Below are 24,698 nucleotides of genomic sequence, written 5' to 3' on the forward strand. Positions count from 1 at the left end.
ATAAATATAAGGGTAAATTAAAGAATCTAAATTAGTTGCATTGAATCTAATTTGCGATCTTACTAATTGGTAATGTAATAACCATTACGCGATCAATTTACATTGTTTTGTCATAATACAAAGTATTGGGAAAACCCTATGCCACAAATAATGTGTAGTGATGATCTTTTTCTCTTCTCTTGGTTATATTGAAGGCATAGCATGGTATGGCATGACATGACCAACAGAACTATCTTAGTTGATCAAAGTATAAACAAATTATATTATTTCTTATGGCCTTTGTATACTCACTCCGCATGAAGGGACATAAGCTTAATTTACTTACACTATATTTTCATTTGATTTAACTACCTGTACCTGTTTATGGCAGATCATTTTATGTACATGTTTACATGATCGAACCCAAAAATTGCTGGACTCCTTCGTGCCACTTTGACCTTGATCGATTAGGAACTTTTGAGAATTCACAACATAATTTCTTTGATATTAGGAAATTATCTATAATTGTCTCAAGAGTGTACGTGGTATGGGACTATGGGCGGTATGCAACTCTTATTTTGAGACTTAATTGAAGATGGAAACATTATAGATGCGTCTATTTTGATAAGGTATTCACCAAAATATAGAAGATCTATATCTTTTCACGTCTAAATAATCCTTTCACATTCTCATTTATGATGACTTGAGTGGTGATCGACTTCATATCATTAAACTAAACCACATTGTCGTGGGATTTTCGTCCACTGTTGATTGATTATTTTTTTTGGCTGAGAATAATCAGACGATGCTAAGCTATAACAGTTGGATACCAAAGAACAAGAGTAATATGGTTGACTCTCCTAGAATTATTAACCTATTGAATGGTACTAATAAGCAAGCACCCGCCCTAGCTTGGTACTCTTTCAAACACCTTGGTACACTATGAGAAACTAGACGGAGACGTTTGGCAAGAGTTAAAAGCCCAGAAGCTGGACCATTTATGGAGCCATTTAAGGGAAGTGGAAGGTCGAGTCGATGATGCAAGCTGGCCGATCTTACACCCTTAACAATCATTATTGCACCATCAGCTAAGAATTATGGAGAAAACTACTAGAGTATAAGAATATCAATCGTACTACTCACTTTTGAGTTTCTTTGTCCCTATAAATATTGATAAGTTTTGAAACTGGGTTCATTCAGTTCACTCCCCTTTCTCCACTTCTTTTGCATATTTACAGCCCGCCAAGAGGTTTGCTCGTGTTTCATAGGCTATGAGAGTGTGGTGACTCAATGGGGTGTTAGTCGCCTTCTTGGCAAGACTCATAGGGATTTGTCAAGGTAGCTCAGATCGGTGCTTAGCATCCAGCTAGAGTTTCATTCTCTATAGCTAGGGTAGAGAAGAATGGGTATCACTATTATACGTAGATGAACAAAAAGATATACAAGCTTGGAAAGATTTATCATGGGTCACATGCATGCATATTGTTGATAATGAGTACGATAGGACTAAAAAGGACATTACTCCGATGGGAGGTTTAATTTTCCCCAAACTTACTAATAAAAGACTGTTGTGCGGGGCGAAGTGAACTTTTTTACTTTTTTTCGTCATTTCTGTAAGGATCAAATTTTTTTAGCACAATGTGACTTATGAGCAATGGTATCCATAATACCTAATATCGAAAAGTTATATGTTCTAACTCTAATTAAGGGATATATAAACCTCTTTGAATTGATTTTGCCTTTCTATATACAACAATTATAGAAATACTACTGTCAACTCTAGATTTCTACATATAGAACAATCATAATCATATCAAATGATCTAATAATGAGGATCCGTGCAGATATTGTTTTATATGTTGAGTAAGCACCGCACCATTAGTAAAGAGATTAAGTAGTTCTATCACAGTTACAATATAATGAAAAGTTTATAATGCATCCTCATCCTCTCTATAATCAAATTTTGAGGTTATATCATCATGTTTCTAATGATAGAGATATTGGACAACGGGAACTTGATTAGGTATGAGCACAAGGAGGCCAAGATTAAGAGAATTATGCAAAAGGTGCAATATAATCTTTTTTAGTATTGAGGCTTACATGAAGGATGAAGAAACGATAAAAGGGGAATGAAGCAAATGAAAATTAAAAATTGATTGTTAAACGATAGGTCGGGCAATAGTGCTGTACTTAGAGCTGCTCGATCAGAGGAGTTATTTTGCAATAGATGGCGAGTAATCAAAATTAAGTCTGCAATGTTCTCACATTTTATCATAATTGATTGGTTTAATATTTACCAATTGATTTCCAAAATAAAACATTGTGCACCAAAAAAGAAATTTTTTTACTTCAAGCAAAGTATCTTAAAGATCCCGGCCCGGGTCCAAAATCTAGTTCGAACTAAATTAGTAAGTAGTTTCCGACTAGGAAAAGACATGAACCCAAGTCAGTATAAAAGCGACCAAAGACTTCATAAGCACCTTAAAATAAAACTTTGATTATTTTTGCCAAAGACTTCACCAAAATCCGTGTTACCATCAACCGTATTTGACACACACACGCAACTTCAAAGACCAGCTTAAAAAAAACACTTCTACTCAAAACCTCATCTCTCTCTATTTTCTCAAACCAGCCACTATGCGCCAGAAAAACCATACACCTCTTATTTCCATATTCATCTCCTTCCTTCTTTTCACAACTTTATCTTTATACGTCGTTCGCAACTTCTTCTCTGGGCAAAAACTTCAACTTAGTCCATCCACCATAAAAAGTTTGCAGCACAATAACTTGATCAAAGAAGAAGTTGAAGAAGATTCTCACCGCCTAGTTCGTAACAACCCGCCTTTAGTAAAATATGTGCAACCTGAATCTGTCCTCTTACCTGACTGGGAAGTACTATTTGTCTCATCGCCTGATAGTATATTGTCCAAGGATAACGAGTATACATGTGTTTTCCAAAACAACGAGACTTCTCCAGGGGAGTATACCGGTTTTTTACAGTCTAGTAACCGGACGGTATTTAAGTGCGAGGTACCGGATAGTGTCCGTTGTATCAGGCCATTGCTTAAGCCTATTCTGACGAAATCGGATGAAAATATTACGTTCAGTAATGGGTCCAACGCGGTAGAGATGATTAGGTGGAGTTTTTAGCTTATGAGTCTTTGTCAACGGAGAACGACGTTATCTTGTTTGCTAAAGGAATAAATAACCGACAAGGAGTGAATAGATCACCAGAAGAGCTACTTTGTGTATTCGATAATGGCGTTGGTTATTCTGTTAAAACGAGCGTTGTCACTTCTGCCCAAGTTTTTTTAGGTGTAATCATCCTACTGAAACAGAATTAGGCAGTTTGTTTAAGGATGGAGATGAGAAAATCAAAATTTCGCTTGAGATAGTTGGGATAAGACCGGTTCGGGTTCCTTCAGTGGCCTATTATGTGCCTAAGAGTAGTATTGAAGACGGCGAGGGAAAGGCACAATTGTGTGCGTGTACAATGGTATATAATGTGGCCAAGTTCTTGAAAGAGTGGGTTATATATAATTCAAAACTTGGTGTTGAGAAGTTTATACTGTATGATAATGATAGTGATGATGATTTGCATAAGGTGGTTCAAGGACTAGTTGATGGTGAAGAGTATAATGTGAAGGTTTTCTTTTGGCCATGGCCTAAAGCACAAGAAGCAGGATTCTCACACAGTGCAATTTATGCTAAAGAATCATGTAAATGGATGATGTATATGGATGTTGATGAATTTGTTTTCGCTCACTCATGGCTTAATGAATCTGAACCATCTCAAGGTATGATACCATCATTCTTACCAACAACTCCTTTGTCGTCGTCCCCAGCGCCAGCGCCATCGCCTAATACTAATTTGTCAGATGAGAAGGCGAAATGGTTAGCGCAGCCAATTGGGCAAGTCTCAATTAAGTGTCTCGATTACGGCCCATCCAATCAACAATCACACCCTATTGCCGGAGTTACTCAAGGGTATACATGTCGAAGAAGGAATGAGCAACGACACAAATCAATTGTGTTACTAGACACTATCGATACATCTTTACAGAATGCAATCCACCATTTTCGATTAAAAGAAGGATGGCGAGGAAACACATTGAGTTTGCATAAAGGAGTTGTGCATCACTTCAAGTATCAAGCCTGGTCTGAATTTAAGGCTAAGTTTAGAAGAAGGGTATCAACTTATGTTGTGGATTGGACACAAGAGGCGAACCTCAAGTCTAAAGATAGAACGCCTGGTCTTGGATTAGAAGCAATTGAGCCAGAAGGGTGGGCTCAACAATTTTGTGAAGTGAATGATACTAGGCTAAAGAGGACTACTCAAAGATGGTTTAGTCAAGATTCGGCCATTGGCTCTAAATTGGTTTGGCAAGATTAGTGTGTGGCTAATGATTTGTGCTAACTTTTTGAAGGTCAGGTCATGTTGAACAGTTGAAGACATAAAAAAAACTTGTATATACAGAAAATGTAATAGGGAAACATGTTCATAAAATCTTTTGTTCTTTTATTTCTCAATATATATTTTTCACTCGTTGGGGTGTGTTCTCTTACTCTCATTTTAAACTCAAAATCAAGTGTGCATTAAATTTGAGTGCACCATTTAAGGATGCTCTAAAGAACACAAAATACACTGTTGAAGTTCAACGTCATCAAACCCGATTACTTAACATACAATCACCTACACCCAGACAATCATCCAACTCTCTTCACATCATAAACCTCTCTCTCTCTCTCAGCAATGACAATTAGTTTTTAGTCTTCAAAAATAAACAAATTAAGAAAAATTAAGAACGCGTATTAATCTTTCCATGCTTCTTCACAGGCCTAGAAGAAAGGCACTGAAGTGTATGAATCTCCAGAAGGAGGGCACTCCCCAACTGCTATAGTTGGCCTTCACTCCTTCAACTCCTTAACCCTCATCAAGCTTCTTCTGAAATCAGAAAGATAGAGAAAGATAGATAGCGCAATCAATTTGCCACAGGGAAGTACTTCCAAAAATCTCCATTTGCCAGGTCTATTTCAAATTCTATTCCAGTCAGTTGAAATAGAAGCCAAAATTAGATTATATTTCATAGAAAGATGTGAAGACGTATGGTTAATTAAGCTTTAACAATAATTCATTTTAGTTAAAGTTTATCATCATATTCTAAGTATTTGCTTATTGGAAAAAGTATCACAACAAATACTATGCCATTAAAACAAGTTGAATGAGAAACATTCAGATTTCAATTCAACTTTTAAACTCTCCCTAATATTTTTGGTATTTGTTATTAACATACCCATATTGCGTTGGGCAGACCCAAAAAAAAAACAATTATTACAAGTGTACTATTGGTTTCAAAAAGTCCAAAAAATAATAATTATTATAAGTGTGTTATTGGTTCCAAAAAATTGAATTCGAAAACCCCAAGTTTAAACGACCCGGTTAGGTCGTTCATTGTACAAACCCAACAATATGGCAATACCGTTTGGACTAAGTCTCCAACGATATGGCCACATCGTTTGGACTAAGTTCTAAACGACTTGGCCACACCGTTTGGGCCTTAGTCCAAACGATGTGCCCACACCGGTCAAGAGGCCAAGAAACAAAACTTTATATTTTTTCAAAGTTCAAATCCCAAACGGTGTGGCCATACCATTTGGACTAAGTCTCCAACGATATGACCATACCATTTGGACTAAGTCCCAAACGGTGTGGCCAAGTCATTTGGAACTTAGTCCAAACGATGTGCCCACACCGTTGGACTAAGTCCCCAACGATATGGCCACACCGTTTAGAATTTGAACTTTGAAAAAATATAAAGTTCTGTTTCTTGGCCTCTTAACCGGTGTGGGCACATCATTTGGACTAAGCCCCAAATGGTGTGGCCAAGTCGTTTGGGACTTAGTCCAAACGGTGTGGCCATATCGTTGGAGACTTAGTCCAAACGACTTGGCCCAAACGGTGTGGTCATATCGTTGGGTTTGCACAATGAACGACCTAGCCGGGTCGTTTAAGTTTGGAGTTTTCGAATTCAATTTTTTGGAACCAATGACACACTTGTAATAATTGTTTTTTTTTTTAACCAATAGCACACTTGTAATAATTTTTTTTTTTTTTGGGTCTGCCCAACATAATATGTGGTCTGTGAGTAATAGGACTCATATTTTTTTGTTAATTAAAGCTTATCATCATATCTTTTGCACATTCGAAAAGTATGGCAACAAATATTGATCAATAATATTATGCCACGTGGATAAGAGACGTGCATCCCTCAACAACCAGTTGCCAAGCCCAAAAAAAAAGTCTTGTTATTGACGGACCAATTTTGTGTTGGGCAGACCACATCACCAAAGCCCGCACAAAAATAAACAGGAAATAACCAGTTACAACCAGTTAATTTCATTTGGCAAATCAAAATTTTAAGTTACAACCAGTTAACTTCATTACGTTTAAACAAAGTAGAGTTTGTATTAAGAAAGGATGGTTTATTGAAATACTGTGATAAATTATGATTCTCCTCAAGGAAATCTTGAGATATTTTGTTTTTCATAAAGGATGGTTTACTTGAGCGATGAAGACGTCGCCGAGGAAGACCAAGGTAAACCTCTTATGTCATCCTCTGTTGGGGTTGCTAATTACAAGACAAGTTCTTAAACGTGATTTTAAAGAGATGTTACATTCCAGACCTATAAAAAAAAATATGTTATTGGTGTTGTATGTTCTTCTATTTAGAACTTTGTCGTCGAGAAACAACAAAATAATATCTATCCAGGGATCTATTCTTGGCTATTTTTTCCGATGGATGAAACTTCAAATGCCAAGTTCAACTCACTGAGTCTACAAGACTATGAAAATCATGTTCTGGAAGTGCCAAGGGCGCTATCCGGTGTATGTTCAGGATCTCCATTTGGGTGGTTGGTGATAGAATTTGCAGGGGGGGTTGGAGATGGTCAATCCATTCACCCAGGCTCGTTTTCCCCTTCCTTCTCTGAATACCCTTGAGGCTTACGATGTTGCTAATTTGTATGGATACCTACACATCAAGAAGTTTGTCTTGGTCCGCTTCTCTCCTAAGTCATCACCTCGTCATATGTAGTAGCATTTGCAATTATCGTTGAGAATGTTGGTTTTGCGAGACCAGGAGACCAAACATGGTCCAGTATAAATGTTGAGCTACTATATTTTGATGATATTACTTTATTCAAGGACGATTTGTATAGTGTTAATAATTTTGGCACAATTTTAAGTTTAGGACTTAGGGTATAGTTTAGGGATTAGGAATTAGGAATGTGGGAGAAAATAAGAGAAATGCTAAACAAGTTGCCAACATGTTACCTTGATGTAGTTTGGGGGAGGGGGTGTTCGCGCGCCCAAAAAAAAAAGGAAAAAGAAAGTGGACTAACCCTTTGAAGTTTAGATCGAATGACAACATCCACCATTTTCTCCGTGTTACGCCACCACTGCTGTGACCACTTGCACCACCGTCAAACTCTCTATATCTTCTCTCTCAATCTAACCAAGAATGCCTCAAAATCCATAAAATTGTGCCTAAAGTTAAAATTAGAACAATTTGTAAAGTTAAAATTAGAACAAGTTGCAAGTTGTTACACTAATATTGGAGTTGAAACTTATAAATTTAAATTTCCATCACCCATTAAATTTAAATGTATTAATTTTGAAACTCAAAATCACACCTTTAGTGTTAGATAACATTTTGTGTGTTTGGTAGTGGTGCGGTTTAGAGAGAAGGAGAAAAGGTAGAGAAAAAAAAAAAAATGAGAGAAATAGTAGAAAGAGACAAAAAGAGGATGATAGCTGTGGAAATTTGGTTGGCGCCGGCAGTGGTGGTGAAAAGGGAAGACTTCTTTTTTTAGTGGTTTATCACTTTTCCCAGTTGCACAAATTGTTTTCCACGTGGAGTATTATGATTAGTTTGTGTTACATTCAAAGGGCATCTCTAATGGGTTTGGGCAAATGTTTTAACCAACGTCTGAACAAAAAAAAATTTGGATGTCTCTAAAGTCATAATTTGTAATTTTTTAACTCGGACGTCCCATTTTAAATTAAAGAGAGACGTCACGTCCGATTTACATTTTTCCATTAGGGAGTACAGAGTGTAGATATTTATAGGCTACACAATAATATGCTATTAGAGTTGTTAATTTTACACCCCCCGTTCCAGCATCTCACCCTTAAATTTCCAATCAACATCCCACCCTTGATTCTGTACAACACACGATTATTTAACCTACAACCTACACCACACTATCACCCATAAAACATCTTCATCAGCTTCACATCTCTCTCTCACTCAGATCCAACCTCAATTCTCTAAAAAAAAAAAACCATGGCACTGAATCTCCGTCAAAAACAAACAAGTAAGTTTTCCCACCACCCCCTCTTTTAATTTCCTCATCCTTTTAAATTAACACATTTCATTTTATTTTATTTTGCAGGTTGTATAATTCGAATGTTGAATCTAAACCAACTTATAAACACACCCACCACAGGAACAACAACAACAACAAATTCATCATCAGAAGAAGTATACAAGGTACTAATATTTGACAAATATTGCCGTGACATATTATCACCAATAATACATATCAAAGATCTACGTAAACATGGTATAACACTTTACTTTTTAATAGACAAAGATCGTCAAATGATACCCGATGTGCCCGCGATATATTTCGTACAGCCCAATCACTTCAATATATCCAAAATTATTAATGATGCTAATAGGTCATTGTACCAGACATTTCACTTGAATTTTTCGTCCTCATTACCACGCCCGTTGTTGGAGAATTTGGCATCGGGTACGTTGGAAGGGAACGGTGTGGAGAGGATATCCAAGGTGTTTGATCAGTATTTGGAGTTTGTTACTTTGGAGGATAATATGTTTTCGCTTGCGCAAAATTTGTGTTATGTACAATTGAATGACCCTTCCGCTGGGGATAAGGAGATTGAGGAGATTATTGAGAGGGTTGTTAGTGGGTTGTTTTGTGTATTGGCTACGCTTGGTGTGGTTCCGATTATTAGGTGTCCACGTGGTGGGCCGGCGGAAATGGTGGCTGCGGCGTTGGATTTGAGGTTGAGGGATCATTTGATATCGAAGAATAACTTGTTTACTGAAGGTGGGAATTTCGGGAGTTCTTTTCAGAGGCCGGTTTTGTGTATTTTCGATAGGAATTTCGAGCTTTCGGTTGGGATACAGCATGATTTTAGGTACAGGCCACTTGTTCATGATGTGCTTGGGTTGAAGCTTAATGCGTTGACCGTGAAAGGGGAGAAAGGTGGGCCTAGGTCTTATGAGTTGGATGCTTCTGACCCATTTTGGGTTGCTAATGGTTCTTTGGAGTTTCCGGAAGTTGCAGTGGAGATTGAGACTCAGTTGACTAAGTATAAGAAGGATGTGGAGGAGGTGAATGAGAGGGCTGGTGGGAAAGATGGGGCTGAGTTTGATGGTACGGATTTGATTGGGAATACGAGACATTTGATGAATGCAGTGAACTCACTGCCTGAACTTACAGAAAGGAAACAGGTGATCGATAAGCATACCAACATTGCTACCTGCGTTGTTGGGGAGATCAAGGAGAGGTCGTTGGATTCCTATGCTAAGAAGGAGAACGAGATGTTGACGAGAGGAAACTTTGACAGAAATGAGCTCTTTAGTGTTCTGAGAGGCAAAGGCACAAAGGCTGATAAGCTACGGTTTGCAATAATATACCTTCTCTCCACAGAAACCACACCCCAGTCAGAACTGGAAGCAGTGGAGGCCGCACTGAGAGAGTCTGAGGTAGACACTTGTGCATTTCAATATGTAAAGAAGATAAAATCTCTTAATATCTCACTGGCTTCAGCTAATTCTGCGAGCAAAAGTAATATTGTTGATTGGGCTGAGAAGCTGTATGGGCAGTCGATCAATGCCGTAACAGCCCTCTTGTCGGGTGGTAGGCAGCTTGCTCTGACAAGGACGGTAGAAGCACTTATAGAGGGGAGACCAAACCCTGAAATTGAATCCTACCTCATGTTTGATCCACGTGCTCCAAGGTCAAGTTCAGGAACTGGAGGGAGTCATTTGAAAGGACCATTTAAGGAGGCAATCGTGTTTATGATTGGTGGTGGGAATTATGTTGAGTATGAAGGCTTGCAGGAGTTGGCACATCGCCAGCAGCCTGTTAAGCACATTGTATATGGTACCACTGAGGTTCTCACTGGGGCGCATTTTGTGGAGCAGCTTACACTGTTGGGGCAGAAGATGGGACTAGGCAGTAGCAGTGTTCCTTCGTCTCATTAAGGTGGATAGGCCATGTTTCCTTATATCAGGCTGTCGGATAGTGCATGTGCAGGAGCAGCTGTGTTACAGGATTTTAAATTAGTGATCTCATCCATACATGTGGCAGTTGTGTATAACAAGCTGGTAACAAGAGGACATTGATCGTCGCTGATCCAAAACATTAAACAAGGACATATGGGGAGATGGAGAAAGGGTGGTTATGTGGTTGCCTCATTTTTTTGAGATTCAATAGATACATTTCAACCAGTATCATCATATATCAGCGAATCCGTGCATGTTTGGTAGTTTAATTACATCATATATTTTCTGTCTCCCTGTCTGTCTTCTTCTTTACAGCTTTATGTGTGGAACATGTATTTCTCTAGAGATTAATGTGAGTTTCCATTGACGCTTGAATTTTTCTAGATCCGTCTCTGTTTTTGTAGCTCAGCTAGAGTAAGGGGCAACCACTCCCAATATTGATTGTAGTTTTGAAGATTATGAAACATTTCTTTTTTATAGCTTAAATGATTTATATTTCCCCTTTTAGCTTTATTTGGTTTGCTGTTTGATAAGAAAACGTGTACTGCCAACCTGAGTGAGTTATGTTACTAGGAAATACTTTTATGTCTGTATGTTTGCCTTGTTATGTGTTGTTTCATCGATGAATACTTCGCTTCAAGATTTGACCACCTTTAATTTAGTTATTTGATGGATAATTCATACTCTTACAATTGTTTTTTCCCAGTTCCACCGACTGAATATTCAAAAACTTCGAAGAAATTTACCAAAAAATAGTAGTTCATCAAGTAAGTACGCATTTGAGAAGTATGTTGTATTCTATTGAGAGTTGCCAGAATTCTTTTGGGCGTGTTGTGACTGTGTGGTGTGTCGAGCTCCCCATGTTTCTGTGGAATGTGGCCATCTGCTCATGTTCTATTTACTAGTTGCTTATAGCATTCCAGTTTTAAGCATCTTGGTTCCAGGGGCCAAGTTTAGGTAGTTTTTACTACCTAGCTTGGGTTCTGCAGATATTATCTATGTAAAGATATTTTATTTATAAAAGGAAGTGCTTGAGAAATTGAGCCTCTTTGGTGTATTATATGGCCGATAAAATCAAGTTCTGCAAAAACTGCTTTAAATTTTACCCAAAAATTTCTTTGTAGAGAATTATGAGCGTATTTGATAAGAGTCAGCAGTGTGTTTCTGTGTATGTTGTAGACTTGTAGTTATAATGTTATTTACATGTACAATAGAATGAAGCATATCTTGGTAATTTTTGTGAAAAAGTATTGTTTGATCAATTTAGTGGTGTCTAGCCATCTACCACTAAAATATTAAGTTTTCTTCTCTTAAAGTTCTCTAAAATATTAACTTTCGTTCTTCTGACAACTGTTTTTATTTCTAAGGTCATAAGAGTACTGTGGAGTCGTGGACTAATTGTTTGCAACTTTGCATCATAAAAACATGTGAACTTTGCATCTTTATGTTAGTTCATAGCACATAATCTGAATGAAATTACTTCATGTAGCACAAATTGCATGTATGAAGTTGTGCACTTGCATGTTGGGTTTGCAAATATGTGAGTATACAAATAAATGAGTAGAAGTAGTTTATAAGAGATTGGTTTACCATCTCTAAGTACTTGGCCTTCCGTTATCATTCTGTGTGTATGTTTTTATTGGACAATGGAGTCTCGCTACCTTGTAGAAATAACTATTTCTCACTGAGTTGATATTTGCTTCAGATTGAGACCCCTGTATAAAGTAGGACTTCATAAATGCATCTTATGGTTTTGTCTGAAAAGTGGGAACATTGATCCACTCCCATGTATTATGATGTTGTCGCCTACTGCTGACACTGCCGATCTGCATCATATTTATACCTATGTTAGTTGATAAATTTCAACATGATAACAATTTCTCACCGCGATGATATTTGCTTCAGATTGAGACTGAAAACTCCTGTATAAAGTAGGACTTCATAAATGCATCTTATGGTTTTGTCTGAAAAATGGGAACATTGATCCAGGCTTCCAGGTATTATGCTGTTGTCGTTTATTTCTGACATTGGCGAACTGCATCATATTTATAACTATGTTAGTTGATACATTTCAGCATGATATGTATACCTATGTTAAGATGCATTTATCAGTGAAAAGTGTCATATATTGTCCTCAGTGCATGCATTAGAAACCGGAGCTCTCACTGTTCTCAATTGACTACTATTTGAGTTCATCTATTAGCTGCTCTGATTGGCTGTTGACGAGATGTGTTATATTGTTTTTTTTAATACTCATACTTGGTATTAACTATGCTAGAATGCTGTCCCAAATCTGGTAGCAGGCCTTACCAGGTTGTATAACTTTGCTGCGCCTTGTCTTGAATATGAACTTTGATTATATTTTCTTTTTGATAAGCATGAATGTTCAGTTGAGAATGATGTAGAGTTTGGGATATTGAGGTAAGTCTTATTTAGTGGCGGGTATTGAAACAAAATTGTAGATTTGATAGGATCATTTTTTAGTTTGATTATGTTGATAGCATATTGGAGTGCTGGCCCTTACTGAGTAGGGAAAAATCGTAAGACAAAAAAATGACCAGATTGTAAAATCAGGGAGCGTAGGTTTTGTTTGACAGAAGCAAAAGGTCCAAATCCAATCCAAGATGCGCAGGTTTAAGTGGACATCCCTGTGAGTGAAATTCTGGCAGTGGAACTTCCTTACTGCCAGACGATTAATGCCCTTAAACACCAGCATATTTCTTTTGGAAACTTTTTCTAGACTGCTCATTAACATAGCATGGCTCACAATGCAAATTCCTCTTAGATAACTTATATCGAATTGTTAGAACTAGGACCCCAGTCTGGCAATTCGCATTTTGTTATTTGTTATTACTTTAGGGTACCCATTACTTTATTCCATGTGTAGATCCTGCTCTATATATCAGGGATGACGAGTACATCTTGTCCGGAGATGGCAATGGGTTGGGTTTGGGATAAGATTTACATTTGCACCAAATATTGGATTGGGATGCCGGGTTGGCTTAATTCCTGCAAGTTTTGTCAAATGCATCCCAGTGCAGTCGTATTGTTATCGTTACCAGTCACAGGTCTTCACTCATTTGCAAAAACGTTGACATTTGAATCATTCAACTCTTCTTTGAATAATAGTTCGCTTATTTGTTCCAAGGTTTGAAGAAAACAAAAAAAAAACAAACAAGATAAACGCAACAAATTTTGTATTTTATTACTTCTGACTTTTGGAGCAATGCATTCTTTGGCATAAACCATCTCCAAATCTTCATCAGTCCTCCTGACTTCAATTTTTCTCTCAAAGCTCAAATACCCATTTCTTGAAATTGGAAGGCTGGTGGTACCTTTAAAGGGACCTCCAAATTGAATCTTTTAAGAAACAACACCAGCACTTCTCACTCTGCCTCACAGTGTCACCTCTATTCTTTGAGGAATAAGTCTAGTTTGTTGTGTTTTTATTTTGGAAGACGGATGGGAAAAGGGTATTGTAAAATGCAGAGAAAATTACCCGACTTGTTTTGCTATAGGGAAGGGCGATGGCAACGGCAATGTTTCCAACCCCAACATCCGTGATGATGTTTTGGTGGAGATACTCATCAAACTCCCCGCAAAATCTCTAGCACAGTTCAAATGTGTATGCAAGCGCTGGTGTTCCTTGATTCGAGATCCTACCTTTGTTTACTCCCATTTGACTATAACCACAGAAAAAGGTATGGGGATTATTCAGACCAGGGACTCTGAGGGATTTGGTTTTTATTCAATCGACCAATACGGCATAGCAAAAAAAGTACACCAAACAATTTTGTACCCTCGTGTACTTTCATGCAATGGTTTATTGTGCTTACAAGAAAGAACTTACTACTTTATAAGATTTCGTAACCCCGTCACTAAAGAAACGATAACCATACCAAGACCATTCAACTCACAGATGTCGGGGGGTGGTTTTGAGACGGCATTGGGGTTTGATACTTGGTTTAAGGAAATATAAGGTGGTCTGCTTCAATCCTCATCATCCACAATCTAGTTCAGAAATCATGCTATACACTCTAGGGATCGGAAGCACTACGTGGAAAAAGATCAAATGTCCGATAGGATTTACAATTGATATCTTTCGAGAAGCCATATACGCTAATGGGACTTTGAATTGGTCATTTAGCGTTATAGATCATGTGAATGGATTAATTAGGCAGCCTTTGGTGATGGCATTAAACCTTGCCTCTGAAGAGTGTAGAATGATTACGGGTCCTGATGTAACTCTTACGCGTTACAGTTACTGGCTACGTGAGTTGGGAGGTTATTTAACTCTAGGGCATACACCATTGAACAAGAGGAATACAGTGACCATGTGGATGTTGAAGGATTATGACAAACAAGGGTGGGTCAAACAATGCACATTTCAAATACCATATGGACCCTGTTCCGGGTCTAGTGTTCTACCAATTCGAAACGATATAATGTTGTTCCAATCAAAGGAGTACCAGAGCCACTATGTATGCCACTATGATAAATGCCATAAGCTGTTCAAGGAGATCAAAGTTTACGGGCTACCACCACCAGTCACAGGCTTTGTTAACTTCCATGTTGAGAGTCTGGTCAGTTTTAAATATATGTGAAAGCTTTATGGAACAGTACAGTTGCTGATTTCCTGATTGAATTATCTTGTACTTAGTCTTTCGTATATCAGCAAAACCCTGTACCTTTGGTACTTATAGTTGCATTTTAAGCTTCTATCTCCCTTGCTGTCTCCTTTGTTACAGTTTTAGGTGTGAAACTTGTATTTTTGTACTTGTATGTTAAAGTGAGCTTCCAGTGTCACGTAGAAGTTTTTAATTCCATATCTGTTATTGCTATATCAGCTAGAGTAAGGAGAACCATTGCATACATTGATTGTGGTTTCGAAGAAAAGAATATTGAACTCATTCCTTTTTAATAGTTTGAATGGCCTATAATGTATTCAATTAATTCTTATGTTGCTTACTTCGTTTGCTATTACTGCCAAGCTGATTGAGTTCAAGTTATTTGATAATACTTTGATGTTTATAGACTGGCCTAGTTATGTGTTAGCTGTTACAATCTTAGATTCGTTTTCCCACTTCCACAGATCAAATTCCGAGTAGTACTAAGGAATTTACCACAAATGAAAAGTTCATCAAGGAAGGAAATGTTTGACTGAGAGTTGCCAAAACATTTCTGTGTGCGTTTGGCATTTTGGCTCTGTAGTGTGTCGATATCCTGATGTTCTTGTGGAGTATATCCATGTTATATTTTCGTGTTGCACATACATGCACATACTCCATATCGGATTCCAGACTTCCAGTAGTTGAGCCTCTTGGGTGCAGGGGCAAATTTAGATAGTTTTTAGTTTTTTACTACCCGAGTATTGATGTCACTACTGCTGCAAAAACTACTTGAATTTTCTGCTAAAAAATTTCTGCGGAGAATAATTTTATTAATCCGAGTGTGTTCCTAGTGTATCTTGCAATTGTTACTACTACTGGTTTGTAGAATGAAGTATGTCTTGTTATCTGTCTGAAATCTGAATAGCAGATTGTTCGACCAGTTTAGTGGCTTGGCGTCTGCCATTCTTTTCTTAATAGTCCCTAAAATTAACTTTCTTCTATGAACTATTTTTGCATGTTTCCAATGACATAATAAGGCCGTGGACTAGTTGTTTGTAACTTTGCAGCTTCTGAGCGAAATTCTGGTAGTGGAGCTTCCTGCCAGATGATTAAAGTACTTCTCACTCTCTGTCTCACCTCTATTCTTTTCACTTTTTCCTTCACCCTTTTGAGGATAAGTCTAGTTTGTTGAAATTTATCCAGGAAGAGCAATGGGAAAATGGTATAGCAAAATGCTGCAGAGAAATCTATCTTTGACTTGTTTTGGTACAGGGAAAGTCAACGACAGTGAAAAGAAAGCAAACGCGAAGGTGGAGCAAATTTGGAACAATGCCAACATCCCTGATGATGTTTTGGTGGAGATACTTGGCAGACTTCCAGCAAAATCTCTAGCACGGATCAAGTGTGTATGCAAACACTGGTGGTCCTACATTTGTTTACTCCCATTTGGCTCTTAATAGGGAAAGAGATATGGAGGTGATTATTCAGATTAGAGACTATGCATGAGAAGGGTCGTTTTCGTTTTTATAGGATCGACCAGTATGGCAGAGCAGAAAATTTACACTTAACAGCTTCGTTCCCACGTGTACTTTCATGCCACGGTTCGCTATGTTTCGCTGAAGGAGCTTCATACTCTATAAGTTTTTTTAACCCTATCATTAAAGAAATAATTACCATACCTAGACCATTCAAGTCGAAGATGTGTGGGGCAAATTTTGAGACAGCATTGGGGTTTGATACTTGTTCAAAAAAGTACAAGGTGGTCTGCTTCAATCCACATCAATCACATTCTAATTCTAATTCAGAAGTCATGGTATACACTCTAGGGGCCAGAGTTAATTCGTGGAGATGTATCAAATGTCCGTCAGAATTTAGAATTTATTCCTTTCAAAGCGCCATATACGCTAATGGGACTTTTCATTGGCCATTTACAGATCATGTGAATGGATTTACGCAGTCTATGATGACGACATTAAACCTTGCCGATGAAGAGTTTGGAGAGATTACAGGTCCTGATGTAAATGTATATCTTTTGCGTTGTAGTTACTGGCTTCGTGAGTTGGGAGGTTACTTAACTCTAGGGCATACACCATTGAACGAGAGGAACACAGTGACTATGTGGGTGCTGAAGGATTATGAGAAACAAGTGTGGATCAAACTATGTACATTTCAACTATCACATGTACCATATTCCGGGGATAGTTTTCTACCACTTCAGAACAATAAAATGTTGTTCCAATCAAAGGAGGACTAGTGCCACTATGATAATTGGAATCAACTGTTCAAGGAAATCAAAGTTTACGGGCTACCACGATCAGTCATAGGCTATATGTTGACTACCACGTTGAGAGCCTGGTCAGTTCTAAATATATGTGAAAGCTTTATGATGATTGAATGAACTTGTATTGATTTTTTCATGTAATTTTTGGTGTTTCTCTTTGTGTGATCAAACAAATGAACTGATGCTATTATACTTGTGATCTTTTTATCCCTTACAGGCGGCTATACTGCCTCTTTATATAGACTTGAATACAGAGTTACTATTTTATTTCCACTTTATGTTTTGACGAATTGGTAATTGACGACCCAGCAAGGGATGCAAGAACATAATGTTTTTGCATGCCTTGCACCATTCTTTCGGTCTTTGATTGAGCATTACTCCATCCTTCCTGGATGATCATTTGATTTCAAACAATAATCTGTTTACTGAAGGAGGGTTTGTAGAATCTCTTTTTAAGCTCCCGGTTAGGATTCAGATTCAGCATGATTTTAGGAGTTGGCCACTAGTACATGATGTTCTTGGGTTGAAGCTTAATGTATGAATTTGAAAGGGGAATAGGTGGGGCCTATGTCTTATGATGGATGGATACTTAGTTGCAAATGGTTTGTTAGAACTTCCAGAAGTTGTGGAGAATTGGAGGCAGGTACCAGATCGTAGAGAAGGATATCGAGGAGGTGTTCAAAGGACTGGTATTCAAGATGGGGCTGAGTTTGTTTGTAAGGATTTGATTGGAAATACAAATTTGATGAATGCAGCAAATTCACTGCCTGAACTTAAGAAACAGAAGTAGGTGATCCGTAAGCATACTAAGGTTGCTACTGAGATAAAGGTTCCTATGCCAAGGAGAAGAATATTATGTTGACGGAAGGAAGCATTGTTACAACTGAAATCCGTAGTCCTTAGATATATATTATAGCTACTAGATTTTGGACCCGGGCATACGCTGGTGATCTATTAATTATTTTGTGTGCTGAAAAGGCTTTACAAAATATATCACACAAATTTTCGAATCAGAATATATTTTTATTAAAAATAAATAGAAATATGTTAATGACCAGCGATTATAGTGCATAAGTACTTGGAAACTAAGGGATCAAATTGAGATAGCCTATTTATTTTGTGGTTTAGGATATTAATCCGTAATTTTCAAATAGAATTATCTTAAACTCTATCTAGCTTGTATAATAGTTTTCTTAGATTTATGGTGATTTAGCGGCACATTTTCATATAAGAATATATTTTTATTGAAAATAAACCGAAATACGTTAATGAGCAACAATTATAGTGCATAAGTACTTGAAAACTAAGGGATCAAATTGAGATAGCCTCTTCACATTGTGGTTTAGAATATTAATCCGTAATTTTCAAATAAAATTATTTTAAACTCGATATAGTTTGTATAATAGTTTTATTAGATTTATGGTGATTTAACAGTAAATTATCACCATTCGGCTTACGTAATGTGTACAAATCACTAAAACAGATTGATTGTTTCCATATCCTCAAAGAATACACTACTCCCACTTGAAAAGATTTTTCACATAAATGTGTCATACGAACGGGTGTCATTATATTAAATTATTCTAAAAAATATTAGCAACTATGCATAGCTATGAGATATGAAAATTATACTAATTACTCATTTAAATTTCTTGACCACTCTCTATAAAAAGAAAGCACCAAGCCTTGATAAAACTCATCGACTTTTTTTTTATTGTTAGGTTTAATAATAGAAGTTTGATTGAAGCTTTGTGAGAATGCCCAATATGACGAAGATAATATTGAAGCTACTTGAATAGCAAGACATTCCCAATTACAATAAAAGAATTATAATAAACACTATTTAAAATGCAAAACTATATTTGTTGAGACATTTATTCCCCATACATATAATACAAATATGATTTAGGATTATTAGTTCAATGCATTTGCATCAAGTTTTTTTATTTTCCATTAATTATTCTTTGAGGTTAGTTTAATGTAGTACGTTGCATCCAGTTTCCAATTTCTCATTAATTATTCTTTGAGGTTAGTTCAATGCAATTGCATCAAGTTTCCAATTTCCCATTAATTATTATTTGAGGTTAATTTAGTGCAATTGCATCTACTTATTTATGATTTCCCGTTAGTTATCCATTAAGGTTAATTCAGTACAGTTGCATCAAGTTTTCGATGTTTCATTAATTAGTCTTTGAGATTAGTTCATTGCATTTGCATCCAGGTTCTAATCTCCCGTTAATTACTCTTTAAGGTTAGTTCAATACATCTGCATCCAGCTTCTGATTTCCCGTTAATTGCTTTTCTAAATTAGTTCGATAGTTTATAATTTATTTGCATACATGTAAGAGTCTGTTTTTATAAACTCACTTTCGTTTTGGGTTCCTAATTACTCGTAATTGCTAATGTGAGAAGGCTAAAAAAGTGGACAACTTCCGATTTCTAGTTAACTATTTTTTTAGATTATTTCAATGCATTTGCATCAAATTTCTGATTTCCCGTTAGTTAATTTCTGATTTTAGTTTAATGCAGTTGCATCCAGTTTTTGGTTTTCCGTTAATTATTTTTTGAGGTTAGTTCAATGCAGTTGCATCCAATTTCCGATTTTATGTTAATTGTTCTTTGAGGTTAGTTCAATGCATTTGTATCAAGTTTTTGATTTCTCGTTAATTATTTTTGAGGTTAGTTCAATACAGTTACATCAAATTTATAATTTACCGTTAATTATTCATTTAGGTTAGTTCAGTGCAGTTTCATCTATTTTTCAATGTTTCATTAATTAGTCTTTGAGATTAGTTCATTGCATTTAGATCTAATTTCCGATTTCTTGTTAATAACTCTTTAAGGTTAGTCCAATACATCTGCATCTAGTTTCTAATTATTTATGCTTTGAGGTTAGTTCGATACAATTATATTCGGTTTCTGATTTCCCGCTAACTATTCTTTAAAGTTATTTCAATGCATTTGCATTTAGTTTCCGATTTCCCACCAATTATTCTATGAGGTTAGTTCAATGCAGTTGCATTCGGTTTTTGATTTTATGTTAATTATTTTTTGAGTTAAGTTCAATACATTTGCATCTAGTTTTCGGTTTCTCATTAATTATTATTTGAGGTTTGTTTGATGTATTTGCATACCGTTTCCGATTTTCCGTTAAATATTTTTCAAAGATTTGCATCCAATTTATAATTTCCCATTAGTTATTCTCTGTCATTAGTTTAATGCAATTTGCATAAAGTTTCCGATTTCGCATTAATTACTCATTGAGCTCAGTTATGTATTTGAATCCAGTTTTCGATTTTCTTATAATTATCCAATGTGGTGTGTAATACAAACTTCTACTGATCCATCTGTAGTGTTCTTGCAAACATGACATAAAAAATAAATTATGCTTAATTTACTATGTGGGATCATCGAAGATTATCCAGTTCCCGATTTTCCGTTAATTATTCTTTAAATTATGCATGACTCATTATGTAAAATCTTCAAATATTATCTACGAACGGGTGCTGTTATATTAGTTATTCTGAAAAATATTTGCAAATATGTAAAACTATTATATATTGATATTATATTGATCACTCAACCAAATTTTTTATAACGTGAAAATCTTACTCTCCATTAAAAAAACATAACTCGCCTTTGATAAAATCCTTCAACTTCATTTTGTTGTTTGATAATAAAAGTTTGATTGAAGTTTTATGAGATTGCCTAATAAGAAGAAGTTCATATATATTGAAGCTACTCGAATAGCAAGGAGTTCTCAATCATACGGAAATACATAATATAAACATCATTTTAAATGCAAAACTATACTTATCGAGACATTCCCATAACATATAGCCCAACTATATTTTGAGGTTAGTTCAATGCATTTGCATACAGTTTCTGATTTCCCGTTATTTATATTTTGATGTTAGTTCAATGCAGTTACATCCAATTTTCTATTCCCGTTATTTATTTTTTGAGATCAGTTCAATGCAGTTGCATCCAGTTTCTGATTTCTCGTTAATTATTCTTTTCGGTTAGTTCAATACATTTGCATCCAATTTTCTGTTAATTGTTCTTTGAGGTCAGTTCAATGCATTTGCATCTAGTTTCTGATTTTTCGTTAATTATTCTGTGAGATTAGTTTAATGCATTTGCATCCAGTTTCCAATTTTTCGTTTATTATTTGATAAAGTTGCATTTGCATATAGTTTCTGATTTCATGTTAATTATTGTTTGAGGTTAGTTCAATGAATTTGCAACCAGTTTCCGATTTCCCGTTAATTATTTTTGAGGTTTTGCATCCAGTGTATTTTTTGAGATTAGTTCAATGCAATTGCATCCGGTTTCCGATTTCTTGTTAATTATTTTTTAAGATTAGTTTCACGCATTTACATTATGTTTCCAATTTATAATTAATTTTTCTTTGAGGTTAGTTTAATGCAGTTGCATCTAGTTTCCGATTTCTCATTAATTTAATCTTTGAGGGTTAGCTCAATGCATTTGCATCCTGTTTCCGATTTTCCGACAATTATTTTTTGACGTTAGTTTGATGTATTTGCATCCAAGTTTTGATTTTCCATTAATTATTATTTGAGGTTAGTTTAATGCAGTTGTATCCATATTTCGATTTTCTATTAATTACTTTTTAAGATTTGTTTAATGATTGCATTTGCATTATATTCAGTTTCCGATTTTTCGTTAAATATTATTTGAGGTTAGTTCGATACATTTGCATCCAGTTTTCGGTTCTCCATTAATTGTTTTTTGACGTTAGTTTTATTCAGTATTATACATATTTTAAAATATTTGTCATTATTATTTTGCCGTTATTATTATTATTATTTTTTTTCATTTTTATTATATATTTTGTGATGTTATTTTTTGTATAATTGTTTTTAACTATGTTTTGATGCTGTGTTAATGATATATTTGAAATAAGTAAGTGCTTTATCATAGACAGTACTAAAATTGTATGATTTGTAATAAGGAATTAGTTTTTACAAATCACCTATTTTTTAGCAATTTTGTTTATTTGATCAAATATATAAGAATTGGAACACTAAAAGTGTTTGATTCGTAATAGGAAATTATTTTCTACAAATCATTTATTTTTTAGCAATTTTTTTTATTTGATCAAATATATAAGAATTGGAAATACATTCAAACTCTCAAAATATAAGAATTATAAATACACTCAAACTCCCCAAAGAGGTTCCATGTACGTGGAATTGTAGGTTATTAGAAGATACTATCTTTCATATTGCCACATAGGATAGAGAAAAGGCTAACTCTCATATTAGAGTGCCACATATTTTTCGTTAAATATTATTTGAGGTTAGTTTGATACATTTGCATCCAGTTTTCGGTTCCCCATTAATTGTTTTTTGACGTTAGTTTTATTCAGTATTATACATATTTTAAAATATTTGTCATTATTGTTTTTCCGTTATTATTATTATTATTTTCATTTTCTATTATATATTTTGTGATGTTATTTTTTGTATAACTGTTTTTAACTATGTTTTGATGCTGTGTTAAAGATATATTTGAAATAAGTCAGTGCTTTATCATAGACACTAAAATTGTATGATTTGTAATAGGGAATTAGTTTTTACAAATCATCTATTTTTTAGTAATTTTGTTTATTTGATTAAATATATAAGAATTGGAACACTAAAAGTGTTTGATTTGTAATAGGAAATTATTTTCTACAAATCATTTATTTTTTAGCAATTTTTTTTTATTTGATCAAATATATAAGAATTGGAAATACATTTTTTTTTTTTTTTTTTTGCTAAGTTAAGAATTCTATTAAAGGAAAGTATTATACAAGTACATTAACAGGACATCACTCCCCCTAATCTACTTGGTTCAAGCAAATCGCGTAAAGGTTTGGTAAGGCACCTCTCATTTATGAATCCATGGGGGTTTCTCATTACAAACAATTAACTGATCTTTCTCTAGGTTTGAGGCTTTTTTGGCTATGGCATCCGCCACGGTATTCCCTTCCCTCCATATGTGAGAGAGGTAAAAGAAATGTAGTCTCTTCATGCAATTCGCCATCTCAGTACTTCATCCTTCAAACATTGAATTGGAAGTGTAAGCGAAAAACGCTGACCACACCACACATTCCACGCCATCCATCCTTGCTCAATAGCGATTTCCACACTTTCCAAGATGCCCATGCTCTGCGCCTAATAACTTGTAGAAGCCAGCCCTTTTCCACGAATTAGCGTAAAATTCCCATCATGATCCCTAAAGGATGACCCATACCCCACCGACTGGATTACCTTTAGCGGCACCATCGGTATTAATTTTGACTTGACTTGAGGCGGCGGCAGCCAAATGCCCTCTTGAACCCTCTGGGGGCTCTTTGTGGGTCTCATGCTCAATCCCCAAATTCGAAAGTAATCTCCGGTTCTTGTAAAGAGTTATGGGTGTGAGAGTCGAGAGTAGCCGCATTATGAATCTCTTTTCGAATCAGATTGAAACAATCTTGAAGTGTGGGAGTTCTTCCTTCAAAATGTGCCCCTGTTTTCGACTTTCCAAATAGCAACCATGCCACCACTAACCGCCACCGGCCCACAACTGTTTTGAAGGGACTCACTTTTTCGTGACCGACTCATTGCATCTCTGCTTTGTTTCTAAAGCATGCTCTGAATTTGAACTTTCCCGCCACCAATTCCAAGTCTTATCGGCAAAATCACATTGCCACAAGAGATGGTTCAGTCCTCTTCTTGCAAATCCACATAGCTTACATTTTGACGCTTTTGGATGCCCTTTTTCTTAGTCGCTAAATCTGTCAACGCTCTTCCACTATAAAGTTTCCAAGCGTTAGCCGCTAGCTTGGGATGAGTAAAGCGATTCCAAACAGCTCCATGACAATGCACCCTTACTCCTTTATTTCTAATAGCTTCAAAAGCCGAGGCTGTAGAGAAATCACCCTTTAACTCAGGTAGCCATATTAGTGTATCCTCCTCAGCCCTCTACATGTCGTTAATGCTTAGACCAGCTTTTTGGATCAGCTCCAGGATAGCAGGTGGGCAATATATGCGACCGTTGCCAATGATAGAGCTTACTCTAGAGGAGCAGCCTCTGAGTTCCCTGTCGGTAAGATGGAGTGCTTCTGGATCGGCGTGTGCCTGCCCCATCCGTCCTCCAAAAATCAATCCTATTGCGACCCCACTATCCATTGGCTTCTTGAATCGATATCATTCAAGGCTCTCCTGATACCAGGCCATATAGAAGAGTACTTGTGGTAACCAATTTGGGCTCCATCCGTCGTTAGGTACTTGAGTCGCATAAACTTTGCAAAATCATCCGAACCACATTTAAAGTTCCAGGCAAGTTTCATCAACATGGCAAGGTGTAAGCACAAAAATGTGTACCTAAGTCTATGCAATTGATTTTAGAGTCGCCACTAACTTTATTAAGGAAAAGTTGAGTAAAACCTATGTGAAGGACTAGCCCTCAAACTAGATGATTATTGGGTTCGAGGAGTCAAGGGTACGATGTGGGAAG

At 36.1% G+C, this 24,698-nt stretch overlaps 1 protein-coding gene, 1 long non-coding RNA gene and 1 pseudogene across 3 annotated transcripts in view; all 3 read left to right on the top strand.

Annotated features, from left to right (window-relative positions):
• Positions 1-17,430, top strand: part of LOC147491704 (uncharacterized) — an 82,182-nt gene extending 64,752 nt beyond the window's left edge. Inside the window, exon 2 of the long non-coding RNA XR_015198196.1 lies at positions 17,288-17,430. This is a non-coding gene — a long non-coding RNA (uncharacterized LOC147491704). The remainder of the gene's footprint in view (positions 1-17,287) is intronic.
• On the top strand, positions 2,561-4,544 carry LOC147491707 (glycosyltransferase family 92 protein RCOM_0530710-like; annotated as a pseudogene). The gene has a single exon (XR_015199667.1). The product of XR_015199667.1 is annotated as a glycosyltransferase family 92 protein RCOM_0530710-like (transcript).
• Positions 8,201-10,805, top strand: ATSLY1 (Sec1/munc18-like (SM) proteins superfamily). The gene is made up of 2 exons (XM_086565222.1): positions 8,201-8,355; positions 8,434-10,805. The coding sequence occupies exons 1-2, from the start codon at positions 8,325-8,327 to the stop codon at positions 10,275-10,277; spliced, it is 1,875 nt and encodes a 624-aa protein (XP_086421348.1). The 5' UTR covers positions 8,201-8,324; the 3' UTR covers positions 10,278-10,805.
• Positions 17,431-24,698: the final 7,268 nt, after the last annotated feature.

Source organism: Coptis chinensis, chromosome 6 (genome assembly GCF_015680905.1).
Source record: "Coptis chinensis isolate HL-2020 chromosome 6, ASM1568090v1, whole genome shotgun sequence".
Lineage (NCBI taxonomy): Eukaryota > Viridiplantae > Streptophyta > Magnoliopsida > Ranunculales > Ranunculaceae > Coptis > Coptis chinensis.

Bases quoted from the DNA above. Each gene is read 5' to 3' on its own strand.
- ATSLY1 (XM_086565222.1), top strand. From the start codon at position 8,325: ATGGCACTGAATCTCCGTCAAAAACAAACAA. The intron at 8,356-8,433 runs GTAAGTTTTCCC...TTTATTTTGCAG, and splicing joins TCTCCGTCAAAAACAAACAA to GTTGTATAATTCGAATGTTG.